This window comes from Capra hircus, chromosome 21 (assembly GCF_001704415.2).
Source record: "Capra hircus breed San Clemente chromosome 21, ASM170441v1, whole genome shotgun sequence".
NCBI lineage: Eukaryota > Metazoa > Chordata > Mammalia > Artiodactyla > Bovidae > Capra > Capra hircus.
In genome coordinates, this window is record NC_030828.1 from 12,043,825 (window position 1) to 12,068,794 (window position 24,970).

General features: G+C 40.6%; 1 protein-coding gene across 2 annotated transcripts in view; it reads right to left on the minus strand.

Annotated features, from left to right (window-relative positions):
• Positions 1 to 24,970, minus strand: part of MCTP2 (multiple C2 and transmembrane domain containing 2) — a 269,217-nt gene that overhangs the window by 197,971 nt on the left and 46,276 nt on the right. For both annotated transcript variants that reach the window (XM_013972927.2, XM_013972926.2), the window contains exon 2: positions 6,422 to 6,953. In XM_013972927.2, coding sequence (XP_013828381.1) covers positions 6,422 to 6,886 — 465 coding nt within the window. In that variant the 5' untranslated portion in view covers positions 6,887 to 6,953. The remainder of the gene's footprint in view (positions 1 to 6,421; positions 6,954 to 24,970) is intronic.

The window sequence follows — 24,970 nt, forward strand, 5'->3', positions numbered from 1 at the left end:
AGCATGCTATTGCTTTTATAAAATGGGTGGGAAATGAGGAAAGTATGGGTTGGCATGTGACATACCCAGTGTACAACAAAATTAACAATTGCCGGTATCCTTGGTGTAGCTTATTTCACGGATAGCTTTCCCAAGGGGGTGAGGGATGGAACAGAAAGCATCAGTTCTTCAGTGCTCAGCTTTCTGCAGAGTCCAACTCTCACATCCATACATGACCACTGGAAAAACCATAGCCTTGACTATATGGACCTCTGTAGGCAATGTCTTTGCTTCTTAATATGCTATCGAGGTTTGTCATTGCTTTTCTTCCAAGAAGCAAGTGTCTTTTAATTCCATGGCTGCAGTCACCATCCACAGTGATTCTGGAATCCAAGAACATACAGTCTATCACTGTTTTCATTCTTTCCCCATCTATCTGGCATGAAGTAATGAAACCCAATGCCATGATCTTCATTTTCTGAATGCTGATTTTTAATCCAGCTTCTTCACTCTCCTCTTTCATCTTCATCAAGAGGCTCTTTAATTCCTCTTAATTTCTGCCATAAGGGTGGTGTTATCTGCATATCTGAGGTTACTGATATTCCTCCCCACAATCTTGATCCCAGCTTGTGCTTCATCCAGCCCAGCATTTCACATGATGTACTCTGCTTGTAAGTTAAATAAGCAGGATGACAATATACAGCCTTGATGCACCCCTCTTCCCAATTTGGAACCAATCTGTTGTTCCATGTCCACTTCTAACTGTTGCATCTGGACCTGCATGCATGTTTCTCAGGAGCAAGGTAAGGCAGTCTGGTATTCCCATCTCTTTAAGAATTTTCTACAGTTTGTTGTGGTCTACACGGTCAAAGGCATTAGCCTAGTCAATGAAGAAAAAGTAGATGTTTTTCTGGAATTCGCTAGCTTTTTCTATGATCCAGTGGATTTTGGCAATTTGATCTTTGATTCATCTGCCTTTTCTAAATCCAGCTTGTACATCTGGAAGTTCTTGGTTCACATACTGTTGAAGCCTAGCTTGAAGGATTTTGAGCACTACTTTCCTAGCGTGTGAGATGAGTGCAATTGTGCGGTAGTTTGAGCATTCTTTGGCATTGCCCTTCTTTGGGATTGGGATGAAAACTGACCTTTTCCAGTCCTGTGGCTACTGCTGAGTTTTCCAAATTTGCTGGCATATTGAGTGCAGCACTTTCACAGCATCATCTCTTAGGACTTGAAATCACTTAGCTGGAATTCTAACACCTCCACTAGCTTTGTTCAAAGTGATATTTCCTAAGGCCCACTTGACTTCACATTTCAGGATGTCTGGCTCTAGGTGAGTGGTCACACCATCATGGTTATCCGGGTCATTAAGATCTTTTCTGTATAGTTCTTCTGTGTATTCTTGACACCTCTTCTTAATATTTTCTGTTAGGGCCATAGCGTTTCTGTCCTCTATTGTGCCCATCTTTGCATGAAATGTTCCCTCACAGATCACATGGCTTCAGCAGGACTCCCATTCATTTAAAAAATATGTAAGGGCAGACTTGTGGTTGCCATGGGTAAGTGGGTGGGGAAGGGAAGGAATGGGAGGTTGTAGGTAGGAGATGCAAGCTTTTATATACAGAATGGATCAAAACAAGGTCCAACTGTATGGCACAAAGAGCTGTATTCAATATCCTGTAACAAATCATAATGGAAAAGAGTATTTAAAAAAAAGAATGTGAATATATATATATATATATATATATATAAAACTGAATCATTCTGTTGTACAGCAAAAATTAACACAACAGTGAAAATCAACTATATTTCAACAAAGAATTTTAATTCACTGATAACAAATTCAGATTTTAAATGAGTATTGAACTTGGGCTCTACACCTTTCTAAATCTCTCTATATTTTCAGTCATAACTATATAAAAAGTGTTCACTGACCATATGATTAGTTTTTTTCCAACAAAACTCCAAAAATTCTGACTTTTAAAAAAGTTTTTAATTGGAGGTAACTGTTTTACAATGCTGTGTTGGTTTCTGCTGTACAACAATGTGAACCAGTCAGAAGTACACATAATTCCCTCCTTCTTGAGGCTCCATACCACCCTTCTAAGTCATTACAGAGCTCTCGGCTAAGCTCCCTGTGTTAGACAGCAACTCTCCAACACGAGGCCTACACAAGCCACTGGCCCAACCTAACCCACTAAGGGCAGAGGCCAGGAGCAAGAAGAACTATGACTCTACGGCCTGGGGAAAGGAGACCTCAAACACAGTGAGTCAGCCAAAATGAAATGACAAAAATATTGTGCAGATGAAGGAACAAGGTAAACACCCACAAGACCCGATGAATGAAGAGAAAACAGGCAAACTACCTGTAAGACTTCAGTTATAATAGTAAAGATGATCCAAAATCTCAAGATAGAATAGAGAAAATGCAAGAATCACTTAACATAGTTAACAAGGACCTAGAAAAAATTAAGAATAAACAAGCAGTGATGAACAGTGAAATTTCAGAAATTAAAAATACTCTGGAAGGAATCAACAGCAGAATAACTGAGGCAGAACAGATAAATGAGCTGGAAGGTTGAATGGTGGAGATAACTAGCAAAGCGCAGAATAAAGAAAAGCGAATGAAAATAATTAAAGACAGTCTCAGAGACCTCTGGGAAAACATTAAATGTATCAACATTCAAATTATAGGGGTTTCAGAAGACAAAAAAGTCAAAGAGTCTCAGAAAATATTTGAAGAGACTATAGTCAAAAACTTCCCTAACATGGAAAAGAAATAGTCAATCAAGTCCAAAAAAGCACAGAGTCCCATAAAGGAAAAAACCCATGGAGAAACATGCCAAAACACATATTAATCAAACTAACAAATTAATTACAAAGAAAATATATTAAAAGCAGCAAGGGGAAAGCAATAAGTAACATACAAGGGAATTCCCACAAGGTTAACAGCTAATCTATCAGCAGAAACTTTGCAGGCCAGAAGGGAGTGGCAGGATATAGCGACCCCATGGACTGTAGCCCACCAGGCTCCTCCATCCATGGGATTTTCCAGGCAAGAGTACTGGAGTGGGGTGCCATTGCCTTCTCCATATCTAAAGTACTGAAAGGCAAAAACCTAACAAGAAAGATTACTCTACCCAGAAAGGATCTCATTCAAAATAGAGGGAGAAATCAAAAGCTTTACAGGTAAGCAAAAATTAAGGGAATCAGCACCACCAAACAGCTTTACAACAAATGTCTCTAGAAAGGAAACACAGAGAAGAACAAGACCTACAAAAACAAACCTAAAACAATTAATAAAATGCCAAAAGGAATATATATACACACCAATAATTACTCAAAATATAAACGGATTAAATGCTCCAACCAAAAGACAAAGACTGTCTGAATGGATAAAAAAAGAAGAATCATATACCTGCTGTCCACAAGAGACCCACTTCAGACCTAGGGAGACATACAGACTGAAAGTGAGGGGACGGAAAAAGATATTGCATGCAAATGGAAATCACAAGAAAGCTGGAATAGCAATTACCACATCAGACAAAACAGACTTAAAGGATATTATAAGAGACAAGGAAGGACATTACATGATATTGAAGGATCAGTCCAAGAAGACATGACTTCAAACCACAAAATGAAGAGAAAACACCAAGAAGAGCCTTAGGAACCTGAATGCATATACTGCCATCACCAATTTCTGTATTTAAAAAAAAAAAAAAAAAACGAAGAACAAGACTGAGCACCTACCAGGGGGCCAGGCATGGAGCTGGGCCCTGAGAAAACCAAAACAAGTTAGACAAGACTCCTCTAGTCACACCCACCCTCCAGTTAACATAGCCTAGTGCAAAACATTAGCAAGGGAGGGGCTCACTTCTGCAGCATGGATCCTCAGGTAGTAAGAAGCCCAGAGAATACATGGGGAGGCGGGGCGAGTAGGTGAGTACTGCAGCTGACCACAAGTGATCCTACAGGTCTGATGAGCTGCAGCCCAGTCTCTCCATCCTCTGCAGACAGCTCACCACGCTGCCAAGTGGCAATGAGTGGCCACAGAAGGAAGATACAGCCTCAGTCTACGCCAATTATGCTTACGGCAGGAAAAAACAGGCAGAAGATTCTTTCCCAAGCAAGAAGTTTTTGTTGTTGTTACTGCTGTTTGCTTAATGGCTGAGTTTCATCAGATTACCCGGAATTATCTACTCTTAAAAAAACTGTACTTGATCCAGGCTTTTTTGCATTGATGGTAAAAGATAGAATAATCACTACCAACCACCCATCTGCATCCATCCATTCGCCATCATATCACTGACCAGCCCTCAGCACAGCCCATTGCCACTACACACACATCACACACACCACATCAGAAAGCTCCCCATGCCTTCGTTCCAGGCAGAGCAGAATGCTTCCCACCTTTGGCCTCCCCTCCATACTGGGGCTTTCCTGGTGGCTCAGCTGGTAAAGAATCCCCCTGCAATGCAGGAGACCTGGATTTGATGCCTGGGCCAAGAAGATCCCCTGGAGAATGAAATGACAACCCACTCCAGTATTCTTGCCTGGGAAATTGCATGGACAGAGAAGTCTGGCAAGCAACAGTCCATAGGGTCACAGAGTCAGACACGAGTGACTAAACCACCCACACCCACACCCACACCCACACCTCAGGCCTGTGTTTGTCATATTGCCTTACCTGTCAAATCCTACTTATCCTCTATGCCAGCCTGCGTATTGCCTCCCACAGGACATGTCCCTGGATCCCGCCATATGATCTCGGCTCACTGAGCGGCCGGGACAAAGGCTTGGATGCACACTCAGTCCTGATGTTGGTTTACCTCTTACGCTACACTTAATGCTGTGCAAAACTATGTCCCAATGGACCCAATCCTGACGGCAGAGTTACGTTCTTAACCATCTCTTCTTTACAACAGACCCTCTATGGTGCCCCAGATAGCACGTGCGTGCTAAGTCGATTCAGTCGTGTCCGATTCTCTGTGCCTCTATGGTGTGTAGCCCTGCAGGCTCCTCTGTCCATGGGACTGATAGAGTAGGCACTAAATATGTATAGTCAGTGAAACAGTTTAACAGCACTAACTTTTAAAACAACTTATTCTAATTTGAGTTTGTTAGCCTATCAAGGCCAAGGAACCCATCTATTTTTTCCTGGTCAGTTAATAAATAGCAAGAAAATAAGATTAACCTGAGTATATAATTTAACATCTTACCTCCTTCATACTCAACTACCAATTATGAATTATGTTTAATAACTCAATTTATATTTTGGTTAATGGAAACATATTTCAACTTTGCAAATAATAGTAAAAAAAAAATCACAAAATTTTTACAAAAAGGGCTTCATAAATGTTAATGGTAATGAAACAAATAGGTGTCATTTAATGGTTAATAGTATCCTAACTGGTAATGCTTCCCCAAAAATAAGGCCTTCAAATATCCACAATCCCATCCTCCAATGACATATGAACAAATGGCATAATTAATAGGCTTTGGTTCTAAAAATAAAATCAAAAATCCTAGTTGAATGACCAGTTTTCTACACAATTAGAATACTAAACTCAAATATAGAAAAATTAAGCCATTACCTGAACACTGAAAAACCTACTTCATGTGCCATTAATGGGAGCTATTTTAAAAAATAACTGATCAAATTGACGATCCAAATCATAGCTTGGTAACCTCGTAACTACATTTAAATTAAATTCATCCTAGAAATGTAGTATTTGTCTCACAATTATATTTGCATATGTTATCATAAAGAAATACTAAGGCTTTATAAAAATTTCTGAAAGGATAAGAATTTGTTTCCATCAGTGTTTGGCTTTTTTTTAGATATTTGGTATTCATTCATTCATTTGAGTTCGCTGGTCTTAGCTGCACCATGCAGGATCTTCTAACTGCACCATGCAAACTCTAAGTTGCAGCATGTGGGATCTAGTTCCCTAACAAAGGATCGAACCCAGGCCCCTGCACTGGGGGCACAGAGTCTAATTATTTGGCAGTCAAAAGGAGATACATATATTCCTACATATTTTAGGAATGTGAATGTGCACTTTTGTCTGTGGGTAGGACCGGGCAATGGAGGAGACAGAGAGACAGAATCAGACACACATTTCAGCAAAAAGTTAAAGGGAAAGTTATGCTCTTGATTTCTTTGCCAGGAGATGGAAAAATGAAAACACATCCAACGGGGCTTTTAATGCCTTAAAGTGTTCTAGGAAGGTCATTTGTAATACTTTTAAGATACACAGAGGTCAACCCCCAAACGAAGGGGAACACTGGGTACAATCAATATTACCTTCATATAAATGGTTATAAATGACATCCTCTCTGTCCAAACTAACCACAAAAATAAATCCCAACCAAAATTTCCAAGGGCACTGAATGCACTTAGAAAGAAGAAAAACAGGAAAGCGCCCAGGCCGGGCCTCACCTCTGGCCCTTCAGAGGCATCCTCTGCAGAGGGCGTTTTCTGGAGCAGACCCAAGGTGCCGTTGCTGGAAGCCCTCCTGTCCTCGGCAGGAGACGTGAAGGTCTCCTCAGAGTCTGTTTCCATGTGGAAGGGGCCCACTTCTTCCTGACTCCAATCCAGTTCTTCCTCAGACTGTTTCAAAGAGCTACTGCTGCTCTTGGGAACAATGCCAGCCGTCGACAGGCTGCTGGGCACCGAGGTGTAGGATGACTGGGGGCCGCAGTAAGGCCGCCCCTCGGAGGCCAGGGCCTCAGCCTCCAGGAGGTCCGGGACGGACAGGCTCAGGCGGCGGTCCAGGTGATGCTGGGCCCGTAATTCCAGGGTTTTGCTCGAGGTCTTCTTCAGCTTCCTCTTGCTCAGGTTGATCAACAAAGGCCTGGTCCGCTGCTTTAATGAGCCCCAGACAGATGGTTTATCCGGATCCATGGCTGCATGAAGACTCAGGCAGTCCCTCTGAGGAAGAATGCGTCTCTGCGGGACACTTCAGTGACTCCTAGGAAACAGAAGACACGGAGAAAGGATATGAAGCTTCTCTGCGCTGTCAGAGCACATCAAAGGGAGAAATGTGACTCAAAGACTCTTACCCTTCCCACTAAGTGATCAAGACCAAAACTTTTAATCGGTAACATCTACAAAAAAATAATTAGGAACATCTATCCTGGTGGGTCAGAGGGCAAAGCATCTGCCTGCAATGTGGGAGACTCGGGTTCAATCCCTGGGTCTGGAAGATCCCCTGGAGGAGGGAATGGCCACCCACTCCAGCACTCTTTTCTGGAGAATCCCATGGACGGAGGAGCCTGGTGGACTACAGTCCACAGGGTTACAAAGAGTCAGACGCAACTGAGCGACTTCACTTCACTTCACAAGTGTAAGGAAAAACACTTAAGGAACTGAATCTTAGCGATCTCTTTAATCGGAGTAGTTAACAGAAAAGTTAAAGCAATAAATAAATAAAACTATGAGACTGACATAAAAAATGTTTTCATAAAAGGACTGCTTTCTGAGTCTGGCTTATTTCACTCCAGATTAATTTACTCATTGCTGCAAATGGCAGAATTTCCTTCTTTCTAGGACTCAATAACTATCCCATTGAAAAGCAAAGGAGAAAAGGAGTGCACAATTGCACTCATCTCACATGCTCGTAAAGTAATGCTCAAAATTCTCCAAGGCAGGCTTCAGCAATACGTGAACTGTGAACTTCCAGATGTTCAAGCTGGTTTTAGAAAAGGCAGAGGAACCAGAGATCAAATTGCCAACATTCGCTGGATCATAGAAAAACATCTGTTTCTGCTTTATTCACTGTGCCAAAGCCTTTGACTGTGTGGATCACAATACAATGTGGACAATTCTGGAAGAGATGGGAATACCAGATGACCTGAACTGCCTCTTGAGAAACCTATATGCAGGTCAGGAAGCAACAGTTAGAACTGGACATGGAACAACAGACTGGTTCCAATAGGAAAAGGAGTCAAGGCTGTATATTGTCACCCTGCTTATTTAACTTCTATGCAGAGTACATCATGAGAAACGCTGGGCTGGAAGAAGCACAAGCTGGAATTAAGATTGCCAGGAGAAATATCAATAAACTCACATATGCAGATGACACCACCCTTATGGCAGAAAGTGAAGAGGAACTAAAAAGCCTCTTGATGAAAGTGAAAGAGGAGAGTGAAAAAGTTGGCTTAAAGCTCAACATTCAGAAAACGAAGATAATGGCATCTGGTCCCATCACTTCATGAGAAATAGATGAGGGTTTCCCAGTGGAAACAGTGTCAGACTTTATTTTTTTGGGCTTCAAAATCACTGCAGATGGTGACAAAGTAAAAGACGCTTACTCCTTGGAAGAAAAGTTATGACCAACCTAGATAGCATATTGAAAAGCATAGACGTTACTTTGTCAACAAAGGTCCGTCTAGTCAAGGCTATGGCTTTTCCAGTGATCATGTATGGATGTGAGAGTTGGACTGTGAAGAAGGCTGAGCACCAAAGAATCGATGCTTTTGATTCAACTGCGGTGTTGGCGAAGACTCTTGAGAGTCCTTTGGACTGCAAGGAGATCCAACCAGTCCATTCTGAAGGAGATCAGCCCTGGGATTTCTTTGGAGGGAACAATGCTAAAGCTGAAGCTCCAGTACTTCGGCCACCTCATGTGAAGAGTTGACTCGTTGGAAAAGACTTTGATGCTGGGAGGGATTGGCAGGAGGAGAAGGGGACGACAGAAGATGAGATGGCTGGATGGCATCACCGACTCGATGGACATGAGTCTGAGTGAACTCCGGGAGTTGGTAATGGACAGGGAGGCCTGGCGTGCTGCGATTCATGGGGTCGCACAGAGTCGGGCACGGCTGAGCGGCTGGACTGAGCTGGACTGATGTGCATGTGTACCACATTTTCTTACCATTCATCCTTCAACGGCTACTTGTTTTTTTTCATATCCTGGCTGCTGTGAATAATGTTGCAGAGAAAAAGGGATGCAGAGTTCCCTTGGAGACATTGATTTCATTTTCTTTGAATATATACCCACAAATAGGATAGCTGGTTTAATTGTAGTTTTCACTTTTTATAAGGAACCTCCATACCGATTTCCATAACTATACCGATGTACAGTTAATGAGATGCAGGTTCTATCTCTGGGTCAGGAAGATCCCCTGGAGGAGGAAGTGGGAATTCACTCCAATATTCTTGCCTGGAGAATCCCATGGATGGACAAGCCTGGCAGGTTATGGTTCATAGGGTCGCAGAGAGTCAGACCCAACTGAGGAGACTTAGCACACTCGCAAAGATGTAATCAATAGCAGTAATTTTAGTCATCTGAGTGCTGGCTGATTGGTGTTCTGTTAGCATAGGATTGAAGTTAAATGGGAGAAAGAAATGAATCAAATGTGGGATAGAGAGATTAACCATAAATTCAATAGGGGATCCTGGTTTTAAGGAGACTCCTTTTCAGTTTCACAGGTTCAACATAGTTAATTTTTTTTACAGATTATATGTATGTATTTAGGTTTAAACTGTGGGTCTTTAAAGGTGCAGAGTGGGCCTCCCAGGTGGCACTAGTATTAAAGAACCCGCCTGTCAATGCAGGAGACGGGAGTTCGATCCTTGAGTGGGGAAGATCCCTGGAGGAAGGCATGGCAACCCACTCCAGTATTCTTGCCTGCAGAATCCCATGGACAGAGGAGCCTGTTACAGCCCATAGGAACACAAAGAGTCAGACACAACTGAAGCGACTTAGCACACGTAACAATGTATATCTCCATCAGCAGTATGTAAGAGTTCCCAATTTTCCACACCCTCAACAACACTCATCTCTTTGTCTTTTTTATTTTTATAAACACCATGTACCCTTAAAATTTGCTAAGGGTATAGATCTTTAGGTTTCTATCCCCCTACACAAACACACACATAAAAATGGTAAATACAAGAAGTGATGGGAGATATTAACTTGATTGTGGTAATCATTTTGTAATATATATGTGAATTAAATTGACCACCATATATCTTAAATATATGCAATTTCTACTTGTCAATTATATCTTCATAAATCTTGGAAAAAAAGAATAAAAATAAATAATTACAAAAGGCTTCTTTCTCTCAAAAGAAAGCAGAGCAAAAGACATTTACTAGAAAAATAATAGCATCTTTTAACCATTATGTTCAAGAGAATGCCTTTCTGTTTCTAAACCCACAGTCAGCAAACAATTTCTGAACAAGGCCAGTTAGTAAACATAGTCTGAGAGTGAGACAGTTCAAACTACTTAATCCTATTGCTCTGACACCAGAGGAGACATGCATGATACCGAAATGAAAGCGTACCTACGGTCCCAGTAAAGCTTTATTTATAAAAACAGGCAACAGACTATGGTTTGCCAATCCTGCTGTAATTTTATCATCTCCCTTTCTAGAGTTAAGTGTGCATTTTGAAGGACAAATACACACTCATATCAACTAGGATTCCAACTAGTATCTTCAAATTTTATATTAAAATAAGGGTAACTAAAGAGGAAAACATTTATAAAAGTGAGAGGTCTGCCCTTAGTCCAATGTACCAGACCAGAAGAACTATGAAAGCTTCTACAATGGAAATCCTAAGAAAAGCAACCTTCAGAGCTTCAGTTGGAGAATGAAAGAGAGAAAATGTTTCCCACAAACAGGTCTGAGTGACAGGAATGCTTCCCCAACAAATACAATACAGTCTGCTGAATGCTATGCAGGAAAGGGAGTAATTTAAGACATAATAGGTTGGACTTATTAGGAAATTGGATTAAAATCAAATTTGGTGCCATAACCCTCATCCAACGTATCAAGTGCCTCATGATACATCTTTTCAATATGAAAGAGTACAGTGTGGTCAAGTCAGTCTAAGCTGGCCTATACTCAAGTGTCACATTTGTCTAATGACAAAAAAGGCTAAGAGCTACGATAAAAAGCATTTTCCAAAATCAAGGACTCCATGCGTTTATACCCAGCCCAGGATAGAGTCATTGGGAGGTCCCTGCTGAAGATCAGGACTAGGTGACAGCCCCCCAGCTCTGGACTGATGGCCATCAGCTCGAAGGATGAACTTGGTATCTTCAACAGGCAATGCAGAGATGAAGACCTTGGATCCTAGAGACAGACTCCACAAGCTGCAATTTTAATTTTTTATGTTCTTCTCAGGTATACTATCACACTAAATCTCAATTTTTCACCTATTCATTAGGGAATATATCACCCAGCTTAAAAACAAAATAAGATAAAGCCCCAGTGTCTGAGTATCTGATGCAGAGAAAGGGCAGTCAGGAAAAGCTATGTTTGTTTTCATTCCTACTGATGATACCATCATAATGTCATATTTTGATATCTTAAGTCACTTTAGAGTTCTGTGTCTCATTACAGTTTCCTTTTTTTAGTTTTTTTAAAAATTTATTTTTAATTTGGAGATAATTGCTTTAAAATACTGTACTGGTTTTATTTCCATTTTATACATAAATTTAACCATAACTACCTCACAGGGCTCTTGTGAGAACTGAATGAATTTGTCCATATAAAACAATTAAAAAACTGCTTCACAAAGAGTAAATTTTTAATATACTGTTCTCCAGCTTTAAAATTATCATTATTTCAATTATATAATATTGGGTCATTCAGCTTTAAATTTTAAAAATGTTTTACAATTCTTTGCTGCTTTTAAAAATGCTACTGTAAACATAAACATACCTCACATTAGCAGGACACAAATACATTATTTAATTCACATCTTACAGTTAAACTTGCACATAGGTTCAAAATGCTTGTTTCCACATTCATCTGAAAATATTTTAGTCCATTTGCCTTTAGTGGAGTGTTATATTGTTGCTGTTGCTTAGTTGCTAAGTTGTGTTTGACTCTTTCGTGACCCCACTGACTGTAGCCCACCAGGCTCCTCTGTCCATGGAATTTCCCAGGCAAGAATACTGGAGTGGGGTGCTGCACCCTTCTCAAGGGGATCTTCCCGACCCAGGATCGAACCCACGTCTCCTGCAATGGCAGGTGAACTCCCTATCACTGAGCCCCCAGGGAAGCCCCGAGTGTTATATAGGTGTCCGTTAGTCTAGTTGGTTGATGGTTTAGTTCTTGTTATCCTCAACTCCTTATGCTACTTAAAGAGAGGTGTTTGCTTTTCAACTATAATTGTGAATTTGTCTACTTCTCCTATCAGTTATATCATTTTTTGCCTCTGTATGTTGAAGGCCTGTTGTTATCCGCAAACATGTTACAACTAACACAGCTGTCTTCTTGCTATTTAAATACAATCTGAAGATCTCTATCCTTTAGTTGGTTCAGACCATTAAGGGCTTCCCTTGTCGCTCAGCTAGTAATGGTTCAGTCCCTGCATTGGGAAGATCCCCTGGAGAAGGGAACGGCTACCTACTCCAGTATTCTGGCCTGGATAATTCCATGGACTGTATAGTCCATGGGGTCGCAAAGAGTCGGACACGACTGAGCGACTTTCACTTTGTAGACCATTAATATCTAATGTGATGATATGTTTGTACTTAGGTTGAGCATTTTGTTTCCTGTGTGTTTCCTCTACGGCTTGTTCTAGTTCCCCTTACCTGCATTGGTTAGGTTTATTTAGCGTTCCATTTTAACTCAAATTATCATTCTTTTTTACTATATTTTTGTGTAAATTTTTAGTGGTTGATCTAGGGATTACAACATGCAGAGTTAACCTTTTACCCCTTACTTGGAATCAATAGTTCAGCACTCCAACCAGAATAGAAAAACCAAACCACATGCGTTTGTTTCCTACGGCTGCTATAAAAAACTACAATCTTAGTGGCTTATTAAGATAAATTCATTATTGTTCAATTCTGGAGGCCAGAGGTCTAATATATATTTCATTAAATTAAACCAAGGTGTTGACAAGACTGCATAATTTCTTGAAAGCTCCAGAGATAAATCTGTCTCTCGGTCATTCCAGACCAAAAAGTTCTCATTCTCTTGCTGGCTGACCGTGGAGGGCCTTTTGCAGCTGTGGAGGCTGCCCACATGCCTGGGCCCTCTTCTCCACTTTTAACGCCACCACCAGCAAGGAAAATCATCCTCAATACTACATCTCTCTGACCCTCTCTTCTGCCTTCCTCTTTCATTCTTAAGAATTCATGATATAACTGCCTCCATCAGGACAGCACGTCTCAAGATTTACAGCCATAATCGCATCTACAAAGTTCTTTTTGCCATTTATTGTACCATATTCACAGAATTTGGGTAACAGAATGTGGACATTTGTGGGGGGCAGGAAGTAGACTATTGCAGGGGGCCAGCATGAAGAATCCCGCTCGTGACAAGGTCATGTGGAAGGAAGCCTGACAAAATGCAAGGACGTGATCAGCTTCAGGGGTTCCCCCTGGAATTTCCTGAGCATCCACCCCGCAAGACCAGAGTCTGCCTGCTTTACTGTGTTATGCTTTCCACCTACTCTTCTGTCATTAACAGGGGGCTGTCCCCCCACCACCTTTTTCCGGAAAAAATTAGAGCTTTTAGATAATAAATCTCCTGGGCATAATACGAGTGTTTCAATCCAAAAACCCCCCTGATGGCTGTCTAGCCTGCCTGCAGGACTCGTACAGCTGTGCATGTGATTGTTTGAGGCCTCCTGACCGCAGGAGGCACAGGAAGCTTAAAACATCCTAGGAATGTAGGGGCTTCCGAGGAGTCAAAATCATTAGAATAGAACTGATTAAAGGTTTCATTTGTTGAGCCAATACTTGCTGCCAAATTTTCATTTCCTTTATTTTTAGATATAGTTGGTGTATAGAAAAACAGGTAGTAGACCTGGTATTAGCAACATCAGATCTTTGAGTTAAGTACTTTCCTTGTTATAACCCACTGCACCTTTGTTCTACAGGAATGTAACTTTATTTAGTACTTTGAGGGTGATGCAGAGTAAAGAAAAGACACTTCTAGGGAAAAGGAGTTTTCTGGTTGATAGACAGTTATCCAGGAAGAGAGCCATAAAAATGTTAGCAGGCCTCTTGGCCAGAAGATAATGTAAACCACCTGAGACCTTTTGTATATGGGAGGGTATGCAAAAAGAAAGCCTTGTTTGTCTCAATGAGGGTCAGGACTGCTGCCCCTGCATAACTCTGCATATTCCACTATTTCTTTATGTACAACTTGGGGTATATAAGCCAATTTTGAAAAATAAAGTTCTGGAGTCTTGAACAGATGCTGGGCTTCCCCATGTCGTTCTTTTCTCCCCTTTTTCAGCTGAATTCCCATCTGGAGTGGAGAGGCTCGCCATGTCTACTTACTTGTCCCAGCTTCTAAGATCCATGCGAGGGGGAGCCCAAGGCAGAGCACCCCCCCGATATTCAAGTGGGCACCGGTGGCCTAACGTAGATGATATAAACCTCTTGTCTCGAGGTTTTATTGGTTTTCCCCGTAAACCAAGTTATTCAGCCTCTTTTTCTCCACCTAAATTTCCTACTATACTATTTTTTCCTAATCTAATCTTATATCTCTAAATAAATAAGTTTTTCCCTCGCCTATCCATCTTTCCTTCGAATCACCCTGGATCCACCGGGGCTGGACACCCACAGATTATTCTGCCTTCCATACCACCATATAGGTTTCCTCATCATCTCCTTTTTATAGACTCTGTTATATATACATCTAAATACACTGAAAATTCCCATCAGACAACGTTTTACTTGGGATTTCAATGGTGAATCATTGTTTCATAATTCAAGAAAAAAATTCTGTTATATTTACCACCTCCTCCATTCCTGATATTCTAAATTTCCTTCTTGTATTATTTCCCATTTTCCCAAGGAATTTCCTTAACTAGCTATTTCTTAGAAGGTCTGTTCTCTTGGTTTTCCTTCATCTGAGAATGTCTTCATTTCACTTTCAAGGATATTTTCACTGGATACAGGATTCCACATTTTTATTTCAGCACTTTAAACATGATGTGATGTTTCTTTCTGCCCTCTGTGATTTCTGATGAGAAATTCAGTCATTTCAATCACTGTTTTCCTATAGATAAGGTCACTTTTCTCTGACTGCTTTCAAGATTCTGTCTTTGTCATTAAGTTTGCAGCAGTTATGATGTGATTCGGTGTATATTTTTTTGGATTTATCTTCTTCGGGATTAGCTTAGCTTCTGGCACTTATAAGTTTATTTCTTTCCCAAAACTTGGAAAGTTTTCAGCCGTTATTTCCTGCAATATTTTTTAGCCACACACTCTTTCATTCTGAGCCTCTGATCATACTAACATTATGCACGTTTGCTATCCTTCAATGGTTCTAGGGTCTCTACAATATTTTGCCTCTCCCATATTCACAGCAGATCATTTCTACTGATTTATTTTCAAGTTTCCCAATTCTTTCTTCTGTTGTTTCCATTTTGTTACTGAATCCATATAGTGAGGTTGTTGTTTTGGTTTTGGTGGGGGGAGGGTACAAGGTGGAGAGGCTATTTTCTTAATTATAAATTTCCCATTTGCTTTTACTTTATATTTCCTATTGCTTTACCAATGCTTCCTATTCTAACTTTTATTTCAAGACTGAAGATTATTTATTTGCGCACATTTATAATAGTTTCCATAAAGTCATCAATTCATTGTCTTCTGCTGTCTGCTCCCACGTAACAAGATTTCTGTACTACTTCATATGCCAATATGAATTATATCCTGAACATCTCGCATGTTCTTACAAATTCCTGTGCCATATTTAAATATATGGCGAATGTTGATATTATTTTATCATCAAGCACCTGATTTGGTTAGCTTCTGGCCATTAATTCCAACCCACCTTCTATGGGATCTAGCTCCCATGTCAGTTCCATTTTCAAAAGCTATGCAAAGCCATTCGGATTTGCACTGGGTGTGCCCCATGTAGAGATAAGTCTTGGACTTGAGTGAATTTCTGTTTGTTAATTCCACCCTCAAAGCCCTTGGTATTTGAGTAAGAAGGATCAGATCTATTCATTTGAAGACTGCAGCAGGTCTCGGAGTTCACAAATAGATTTATGGGCTCACTTGCCTCCTCTGAAACCTTCTAGTACCCTGGAACTCCTCCCATCACCTCTCCAGTCAGCAGCAACCTGCTTCTATGACTGCACCAGAGCACTAGGAGGACTGGGGGTGGGAGAAGCAAGCCATGCTTCAGCTCTGCCTTTCATAACTACGGCTTTACCAACAGGGTGGTCCCTTAACTTACTGCCCTGGCTCTTGCAATTTCCCACTGCCAGCTGTTCTTGCTGCTGCTGCCTCTGCCACAAGATTGTCAGGGAGCTGGGGCACAACACGACTGAGGAAAAGGAGACCAAAAAAGATGAGAGATTTCTCTCTTTTCTCCAAGCTGTAAGGCTTCTCTTTCCTACTCCTTGAGTCAGAACTAAAAGGGTCTCCTGGACTTCTGTTCCAACACTGACTTCTAGATGTTGGACTGCACTAATTTCAAGCTGGGGGGATAAGCAGAGAGAAAAATTGTAAGCCCACCTCTAGTTTAGTGATGTTTCATACTAATATTCTTCCCTGCGCTTCCCTGGCGGCTCAGTAGTAAAGAATCCGCCTGTCAATGTTGGAGACGCAGGTTTGATCCCTGGGTCAGGAAGATCCCTTGGAGAAGGAAATGGCAAACCACTCCAGTCTTCCTGCCAGGGAAATACCATAGACAGATGGAGCCTGTAGGCTACAGTCCACAGGGTTGTCAAAGAGCCAGACACGACTTAGAGACTAAACAGCAACAATTCTTCCCTAGTCAACATGCTAATATTTACTTTTCAGAAACCTCAACCAGCTTCACCTGGCACTTCATCCAGATTCATGTCTGCATTCATTGGGGAAAAAAGGTTGGAGTGGCTTTATTCAATTTCACCTGGAACCAGAATTATTTTAATAAGTTTCGCAAAAGCATTTTTACCAATTTCCCCAAATGTTCAATGCCTGGTGTGCAGAACCGCAAACATATAAACACAAAAGGTATGCGCCCAGGAAAAAAAGAAAATCTTAAAAGTGTATATAAAGCTTATAATACACGTTAGCCTGTGGTCTCTTTGATGCCTAAAAATGTCATCCCACCAAGTCATAATGTACTGTTCAGAATAAAGGAAACTTACTAGAGTAAATCTAATGTTTGAAGAAAATGGTGGTGAGGTAAATCCAACTGAGTATTAGATATAAAATATATATATCAGATATAAATATCTAAAATATATATTTAAAATATATCTAATATATATTAGATATAAAAATAGTATCAGGTATAAATATATATATTAGATATAAAATATATACACAAAATAGATATAGTATATAAAATATACTGAGTTTTCTTCATCTCAAAGGATATTTAAAAACAAACATCTGTTCCATTTTCTACAGTGAAAAAAGTTCATAGGCTATTTTCACAAACACCCAATGGGCCACAAGCTGAAACATAACCCAGGCTTTGCACACCATCAGCACTAGAAGCAGAATCTCTTTGCAAAACAAGATACCTAAAAAAAAGTAAAAAAAAAAAACAACAAAAAAAAAACAAGATACCTAGGCTACCTGATCTGCTAAACTTCAGTTTTCATTTACTGAAAGAAAATAAGTATTCTGCTTCATCAAACCACTCAAGTCAGGACAAAGCTTTTACAGGAAACAAGCCCCAAGCCAAGGAGCCTAATGGAAGTTCCATTTATCATGGTTTTAACCCAGACATCCTCCCGAGCTGGCTGCTAGCAATTGGCCAAATGGAAAAAGAGCTAACCTCCTAAATGTCAGCTCAGAAGTTTCTGATTGAACCTGGACCACAACCACTCACTGAACGAGAAACACAAGCAAGGAAAGACATTCTGAGAATGGCAACAGCTTACCTTACCATTATGTGCATTAGAGTTATTCAGTAACACTGACTCAAACTGATTCTCGAAGCTCTCCTTTAGTGTAAATGTGACGAAAAGGGTTTCCTTTCACAATATAAGTATCAACTCCAATGACAGAGCAGGAAGCAGTTATTACAAGTCAGAATGTGTTACCAATATTACTGAGGTATCTTTTTACTTAACCACAGTATCTTTTTTCTTACCAGTAGAAAGAAAATCTCCTATTTATAGGTTGGCCAGAAAGTTTGTTCCATAAGATGTTACAGATAAACCCGAACAAACTTTTTGGGCAATCCAATATATTCTCTTAATAAAGGGGGGAAAAATCCAAACTAAATTCAATAAAAGTGAAAATCTGATGATGTATATGCTTATCTAATGGTGAAAGATAAAGGCAAATGAAATTCTAAAGAAGGATTATTCAGCATTCTGATAGAACAGGGTAAGAGTTTGTACCCCTGGGTATATTTAATTATACTTGAAACAGAAACAAATCACTGCAGATGGTGACTGCAGCCATGAAACTAAAAGATGCTTGCTCCTTGAAAGAAAAGTTAGGACCAACCTAGACAGCATATTCAAAAGCAGAAACATTACTTTGCCAACAAAGGTCCGTCTAGTCAAGGCTATGGTTTTTCCAGTGGTCATGTATGGATGTGAGAGTTGGACTATAAAGAAAGCTGAGCGCAGAAGAATTGATGCTTTTGAACTGTGGTATTGGAGAAGACTCTTGAGAGTCCCTTGGACTGCAAGGAGATCCAACCAGTCAATCCTAAAGGAAATCAGTCCTGAATATTCATTGGAAGGACTGATGCTCAAGCTGAAACTCCAATACTTTGGCCACCTGATGGGAAAAGCCAACTCATTTGAAAAGACCTTGATGCTGGGAAAGGCTGAAGGCAGGAGGAGAAGGGATGACAGAGGATGAGTTGGTTGGATGGCATCACCGACTCAATGGACATGAGTTTGAGTAAACTCCAGGAGTTGGCGATGGACAGGGAGGCCTGGCATACTGCAGTCCATGGGATAGCAAAGAGTCGGACACAACTGAGCAACTGAACTGAACGGGACTGTAGCAGAAATAACCCCTACCTCATTTATCTAAAAGATGTTATCCGTAATGGAAAGGTCTCCAAAACAGTTTCATAAAAAGAACAAACGATTTCTCTGCTTTTACAGTCAATTGGCTTTTTTCTTCTAAAATATATCTTCTCAATCTATCATCTAACTTGTGACTAAATTTATAAGCCAGTTGAGGGAAGGGAAATCATTCTACATACCAGACATCTATTTTTTAAAAATATATGATGGAGACGGGATTCCCTGGTGGCTCAGTGGTAAAGAATCCACCTGCCAAAGCAGGAGATCCAAGAGATGTGGGTTCAATTCCTGGGTCAGGAAGATTCTCTGGAGGAGGAAATAGCAACCCACTCCAGTATTCTTGCCTCAGAAATCCTATGGACAGAGGAGCCTGGAAGCTACAATCCATGCTAAGTCAGACACAGCTTGGCAATTAAACAAAAACGACAGTATCATGGAGACAGAAATGTCTCTATAACTGAGATCAACCAAAAGGACTGGATGCATGTTCAGTCCCACTACATATGTTCTTGGAAAGAAAACAAAAAAACAGAGAAGTAGGTTCTATCTCCTCTGGATAACGACATGCCCTGCCAACACTATTGTCCTGTTAAAAATCTCATCTACAAAAAAAAGGAAAGCATCTCAGAATTTCTTACCTCTTTACCAATCACTCCTAATTCACAATCTGTGCTTGGAGAAGACTAGAGGAAAGGAGAGGAAGGGGCAAGATTATCTGAAGCATCAGATACCTGTATTTTCACTTTGATTCCATCTCTGACAGCATATCCACAGTTATTATCTTGCCTGTAATGGCCAGAAGACCAAAAGGTATAAATGATCTTTAAATGAGCCCTGGGCTAACACTCCACTCCAAAAGAATAAATAAATCGCACAGAAAAGTAGGAGGGGCAGGTCTGAGATTGCTGTCTTTTAAAAGATCTACTGAGGGCAGGAGGAGAAGGAGATGACAGAGGATGAGATGGCTGGATGGCATCACCAACTCAATGGACATGGGTTTGGGTGAACTCCGGGAGTTGGTGATGGACAGGAAGGCCTAGCGTGCTGTGGTTCATGGGGTCGCAAACAGTCGGACATGACCGAGCGACTGAACTGAGCTGAAAAGACCTATGTGCACGGTTATTCCTAGGGTGGCATCTAGGAACTTGGATGCCAAGGTTTCCCAACATCCTAAGTGACAAGAGTATCTCACTGTCCCTAAACCATGTATGCAAACCATTTGTCTTATGCTGAATACTGGCTTCCCATCTAAAAGTCTGGACATGTAATATACGCTAGGCAGAGGGTGCCTATGTGACCAGTTCCCAACACAAATCTACTTCAAAAATCTCTCCAATGGCAGCTGCCGTGAAGTGAAGAATTAAACACCAGCAGAGCGACTAAGGATGAAGATGCTTTTGACAACAGGGACTGACACCCTGGAGGCCAGTCCAGTGACAGCAGAGCCAGAGATGCTCCTGTTTGCAAGATAAAATGTTGGCTGTGACATAGCCTCCAATTTTGGTCCACTTAGTCTATTTCTTCAGCCCTCCCTTACATCCAGAGATCCATGTACTACCCTCTAAATTCTGGGTAGCCAGAAAGATAGTTCTCTAATGACTTTCCCTGGTAGACAACATTTCGCAGGTGCCATCACATCTCCTTGTTAGAGGAATCAAGCCTGTCCTAAGTGACTCTTTACAGGGAATCTGTATGCATTTTTCTCTTCATTGATTTTGCTAAGCATCCTTTCCCTTAGGAAATCATAGCTATGAGTATGACAAAATGTTGAGTCCTTCTAGAGAGCCACCTGACCTGGGGGTGGTCTTAGGAATCCCTGACATAGAAATGTTATTAAGAATGCCAATGCTTTAACATAAGTTGTCAAAATGAACAGATATGGAAGAAATGGAGACCGTCTAAATTATTCTGATTCACTTTTAGCAAGAGCAACTGGAAGAAAACAAAGCAGATTTTTCTTAAAAAAGAGAGAGAGACCAAAAAGAAAGAAAAAATGAAATCTCAAAGTTAAAATTTTTTAAAGTATAAACATAAAAAGAGTCAGCTCAACTTAAAAAACAATAAATGGATGGGTCTGCAGGGAGAGTAGGAAGAAAACAAGATGAGAAAAGGTCAATTAAATCAGTGGTATTCTATCACCAGGGAAGGTAGGTGAGGGTAAAAAAGGTAAAGAATGCATCTGTCAACGCAGGAGACCCAGATTCAGTCCCTGCGTCTGGAAGATCTCCTGGAGAAGCGAATGGCAACACATTCCAGCATTCCTGTCTGGAGACTTCCATGGACAGAGGAGCTTGCTGGGCTACAGCCCAAGGAGGCTCAAAGAGTCAGACGCAACTCACACTTTCACTTTTCACTTTCATTCTGTGGGCCAGGCTGAACTATGAGCAGCATCCGCCCGTCCAGAAGCATTCAAGAGAAACCAGAGACCTAACACTAAAGAGGCCTAACTCAACTTGAGGGGGCAGGTGGTGCTTTGGCAGTAAAAGCTGGGCCAGCCTGATGCTGGACATCCTGACAAGAAAGTCTCAGTGTTATCAGGTAACATAGAGGCCATGCAGACCTTTACCCTACCCAAGGGTTTCTACCATCTGTCTTTTACCAAGTATCAGTGTCTGGCAGGGATAGGTGGACTAAAGAACATTCTGCAGTTTGGGGATTTCCCCTTTATCCTATGAGAAATGGGAGAGAGAAGGGAGGGAAGGCAACAGTGATTACCAGGCACTCATCATTTCTGGTAGCTTTCTAATGCTCTACAGTCAGTATGAACACTGACTCTCAGATTTCACAAACGCAAATTTCTTCAGCACGCTTGTGTTTTCACTTTAACTGCACTTAGAGAAAGGAAATCAACTGAACAAACTAAGAAGGAACTGAGCACCATGTCCCTCCTGACGTGCCATCTCTCATTTGTTTAATTGGAGAGTAGCTGCGTTACAATATCGTGTTGGTTTCTGCTGTAGGATGAGGTGACTCAGCTATGCGCGCATGTCTGTTAAGTGGTTTCAGTGGTGTCCGGCTCTGAGCGGATCCTGTGGACTGCAGCCCACCAGGCTCCTCTGTCCATGACCTTCTTCAGGCTGTGTACACATACATCGCCTCCCTCCTGAGCCACGCCCCCAGCCACCATCCCGGCCACCATCCCACGCCTCTAAGTCGTCACGGAGCACCACGCTGAGCTCCCTGCGCTACCCAGCAGGTTCCCACTAGCTCTATTTCACACACGGTAGTGCGTCTATCAGAGAAAGCAATGGCACCCCACTCCAGTACTCTTGCCTGGAAAATCCCATGGACGGAGGAGCTGGTGCGCTGCAGTCCATGGGGTCACTAGGAGTCGGACACGACTGAGCAACTTCACTTTCATGCATTGGAGAAGGAAATGGCAACCCGCTCCAGTGTTCTTGGCTGGAGAATCCCAGGGACGGGGGAGCCTGGTGGGATCTATGGGATCACACAGAGTCAGACACGACTGAAGTGACTTAGCAGCAGCAGCAGCAGCAAGTGGGTTTTGACATTATATCTCCTACCCTAAAGTCTTCTAAATCTTTCCTGATTTTCCTTGACACAAAGAATTTCCTTTATTAATTGTTATGTTTATTGATTGATTTGTTGATTTCACCCTGACACTGTCTATATACATACCTCAGTTCATAATCATTTTCAGATCTCTGGACCTCGTAGCAACACTCAGATATTCTCAGCCCTGGTTATGTATTCCTACACCCCCTCTTGTTGCTGTTTTTTATTTGTTTCAAACTTTGTTTTCTTTTGTAACTTTCTAAAAAAGAAAAAGTTAGCCCTATGAATATGTATAGAAAATTATATAACATCAAGGTACTGGTGAAATAGAAACTTAGCTGCAAGGACACTACCTGTGTGGTTCTTTCTGATGACTTTCCCCTCATGCCCTGCCAGAAGGAACCACTATTCTAAATTATATTTATCATAATGCAGTTATTTTGTTAGAGGTCATTCAGGGATATGCTAACATAGTACTATTTTTCATAATTAGAAACTATTGCAAACTTTATATAAACTGTATATTACCCCAAACTTTTATATTTTTAACAGTAATGCCTATTTATTTTATCATGTCAAACAATTCAGAGGTACCTGAGGGAAATAATAATCTTCCTCTATCCTTTTCTTCAATTTTTAAAATATTTTATACAAATTTAAAAGGCTACTTTCCACTTAGAGACATTGCCAAATATTGACTATACTCCTCATTTTAGACAGTACGTCCTTGAACCATGCTTTTAAGTCAACATTTCTTTCAAGAACTTTATCCACAATCATAAACGTAGTTTTATTAGAGAGCTTTTTAACAGTCATATCCTATTTCCATTTTCAGAAGATTCCACAATTTAATTTTCCTGCTGATGGATACTTCAGATGCTTACCATATTTTACAACTAAATAATTACACAAAGGTTTAAAGAAGATTCTTAGACATATCTTCTGATGCATAAGTCAGTTTCTCTCAGGGTTGTCAATCAGCCATGGACTCCTCTGTTAGAAAGTGAAAGTGTTAGTTACTCAGCCATGTCTGACTCTTCGTGCTCCCATGGACTGCAGCCCGCCAGGCTCCTCTGTCTATGCAATTCTCCAGGCTAGAATACTGGAGTGGGTTGCCATTCCCTCTCCAGGGGATCTCAACTCAGGAATCAAACCTGGGTCTCCTGCATTGTAGGCAGATTCTTTACCATCTGAACCAGGGAAGCCTCATTAGAAGTAATCAGAAATGTTTGAAGAATGTTTGGATGCTTGAATGACCATAGTAGGAGACATAACTCACACACAGTGGGTGTGACTCAGAGATATGAATGACACCCCAGAAGAGAGGCTTGCCCTGCCCAAATTACCAGCAAGGTCCCATTGAGAAACACCATATCTCAGAGTTGAGTTATTGGTTTGTAGGTTATGTGGATCCTATACGTGACTCACGAGGTATTGCCAAATTGTTCTTCAAAGTAGATGTATTAATTAATATATCTAAGATCAGCCAATAATTTCCTATTGCGCAACATCTTTGCTTGCACCTACCTTTGCAAGATTTTTCTAACATGTGCCTACCTGAAATTGTGAAAGGGAATTGATCCATTATTCTCTTAGCATGACAGCTTCAGAGTTTCTTTCTCAGTTATTTGAAATGGTACTTTAAACAAATCTAATAATAATGCTTTCTTTGTATTTTTGTTGCAAATCTTTTCACCCAGTATCTAGCCTTAAAAAAACAAAGATTTATATTAAGGTACCAAGAATGACATGTTTAAAAAATTTAATAAGCTGAATTTATAAGTATTTTTCTTTGCATATTGTATGTACATATTTATTACAAATTAATCTGAGAACAGCTTCATATTGTTCTCTTTCTAGCTATGAATATGGTTACTTTCTATATATCTCTTTATTTTTGGTAATAGATTTAAATTTTTAGAGCAATTTTAGGTATACAGAGTAATTGAAAAGTATAATCTCATATCTCCTCTTCCTCCCTATATACAATATCCCCAGTTATTAAGATTTACACTAATATGGTTACAATTGATAAACTATTATTGATATTATTATTAACTAAGGTCTATAATTTACCTTAGTATTTACTTCTTTATTGTATAGTTCTATTAGCTTGGACAGATGCATAAGGTCATGTGTCTACCACCATAGCCTCATATACAATCATCTCCATGTTGTAAAAATCACCTACTCATCCCTCCCTCCTCTTCCCTTCTCAAACCTGGCAATCATTAATCTCTTCACTGTCCATAGTTTTGCCTTCTCCAGAATGTCATACAGTTGTAAACACACTTTACATAGCCTTCTCAGACTGACTGCTTTCACTTGGTAATATGCATTTAAATGTCCTCCATGCCTTTTTGTGGCTCGATAGCTCCTTTATTTTTGTTGCTGAATAATATTCCAAAGCGTGGATATACCACAGTTCATTTACGCACTCATCTTTTCTAAAATAAGTATTTTTTCTTCCTTCACTGCTCAGAGTTTCCAATTCAACATGGAATAGTATATTGGTAATATGCTTGATCTCTTATGTTCTTGATCAGTCTTAAGGG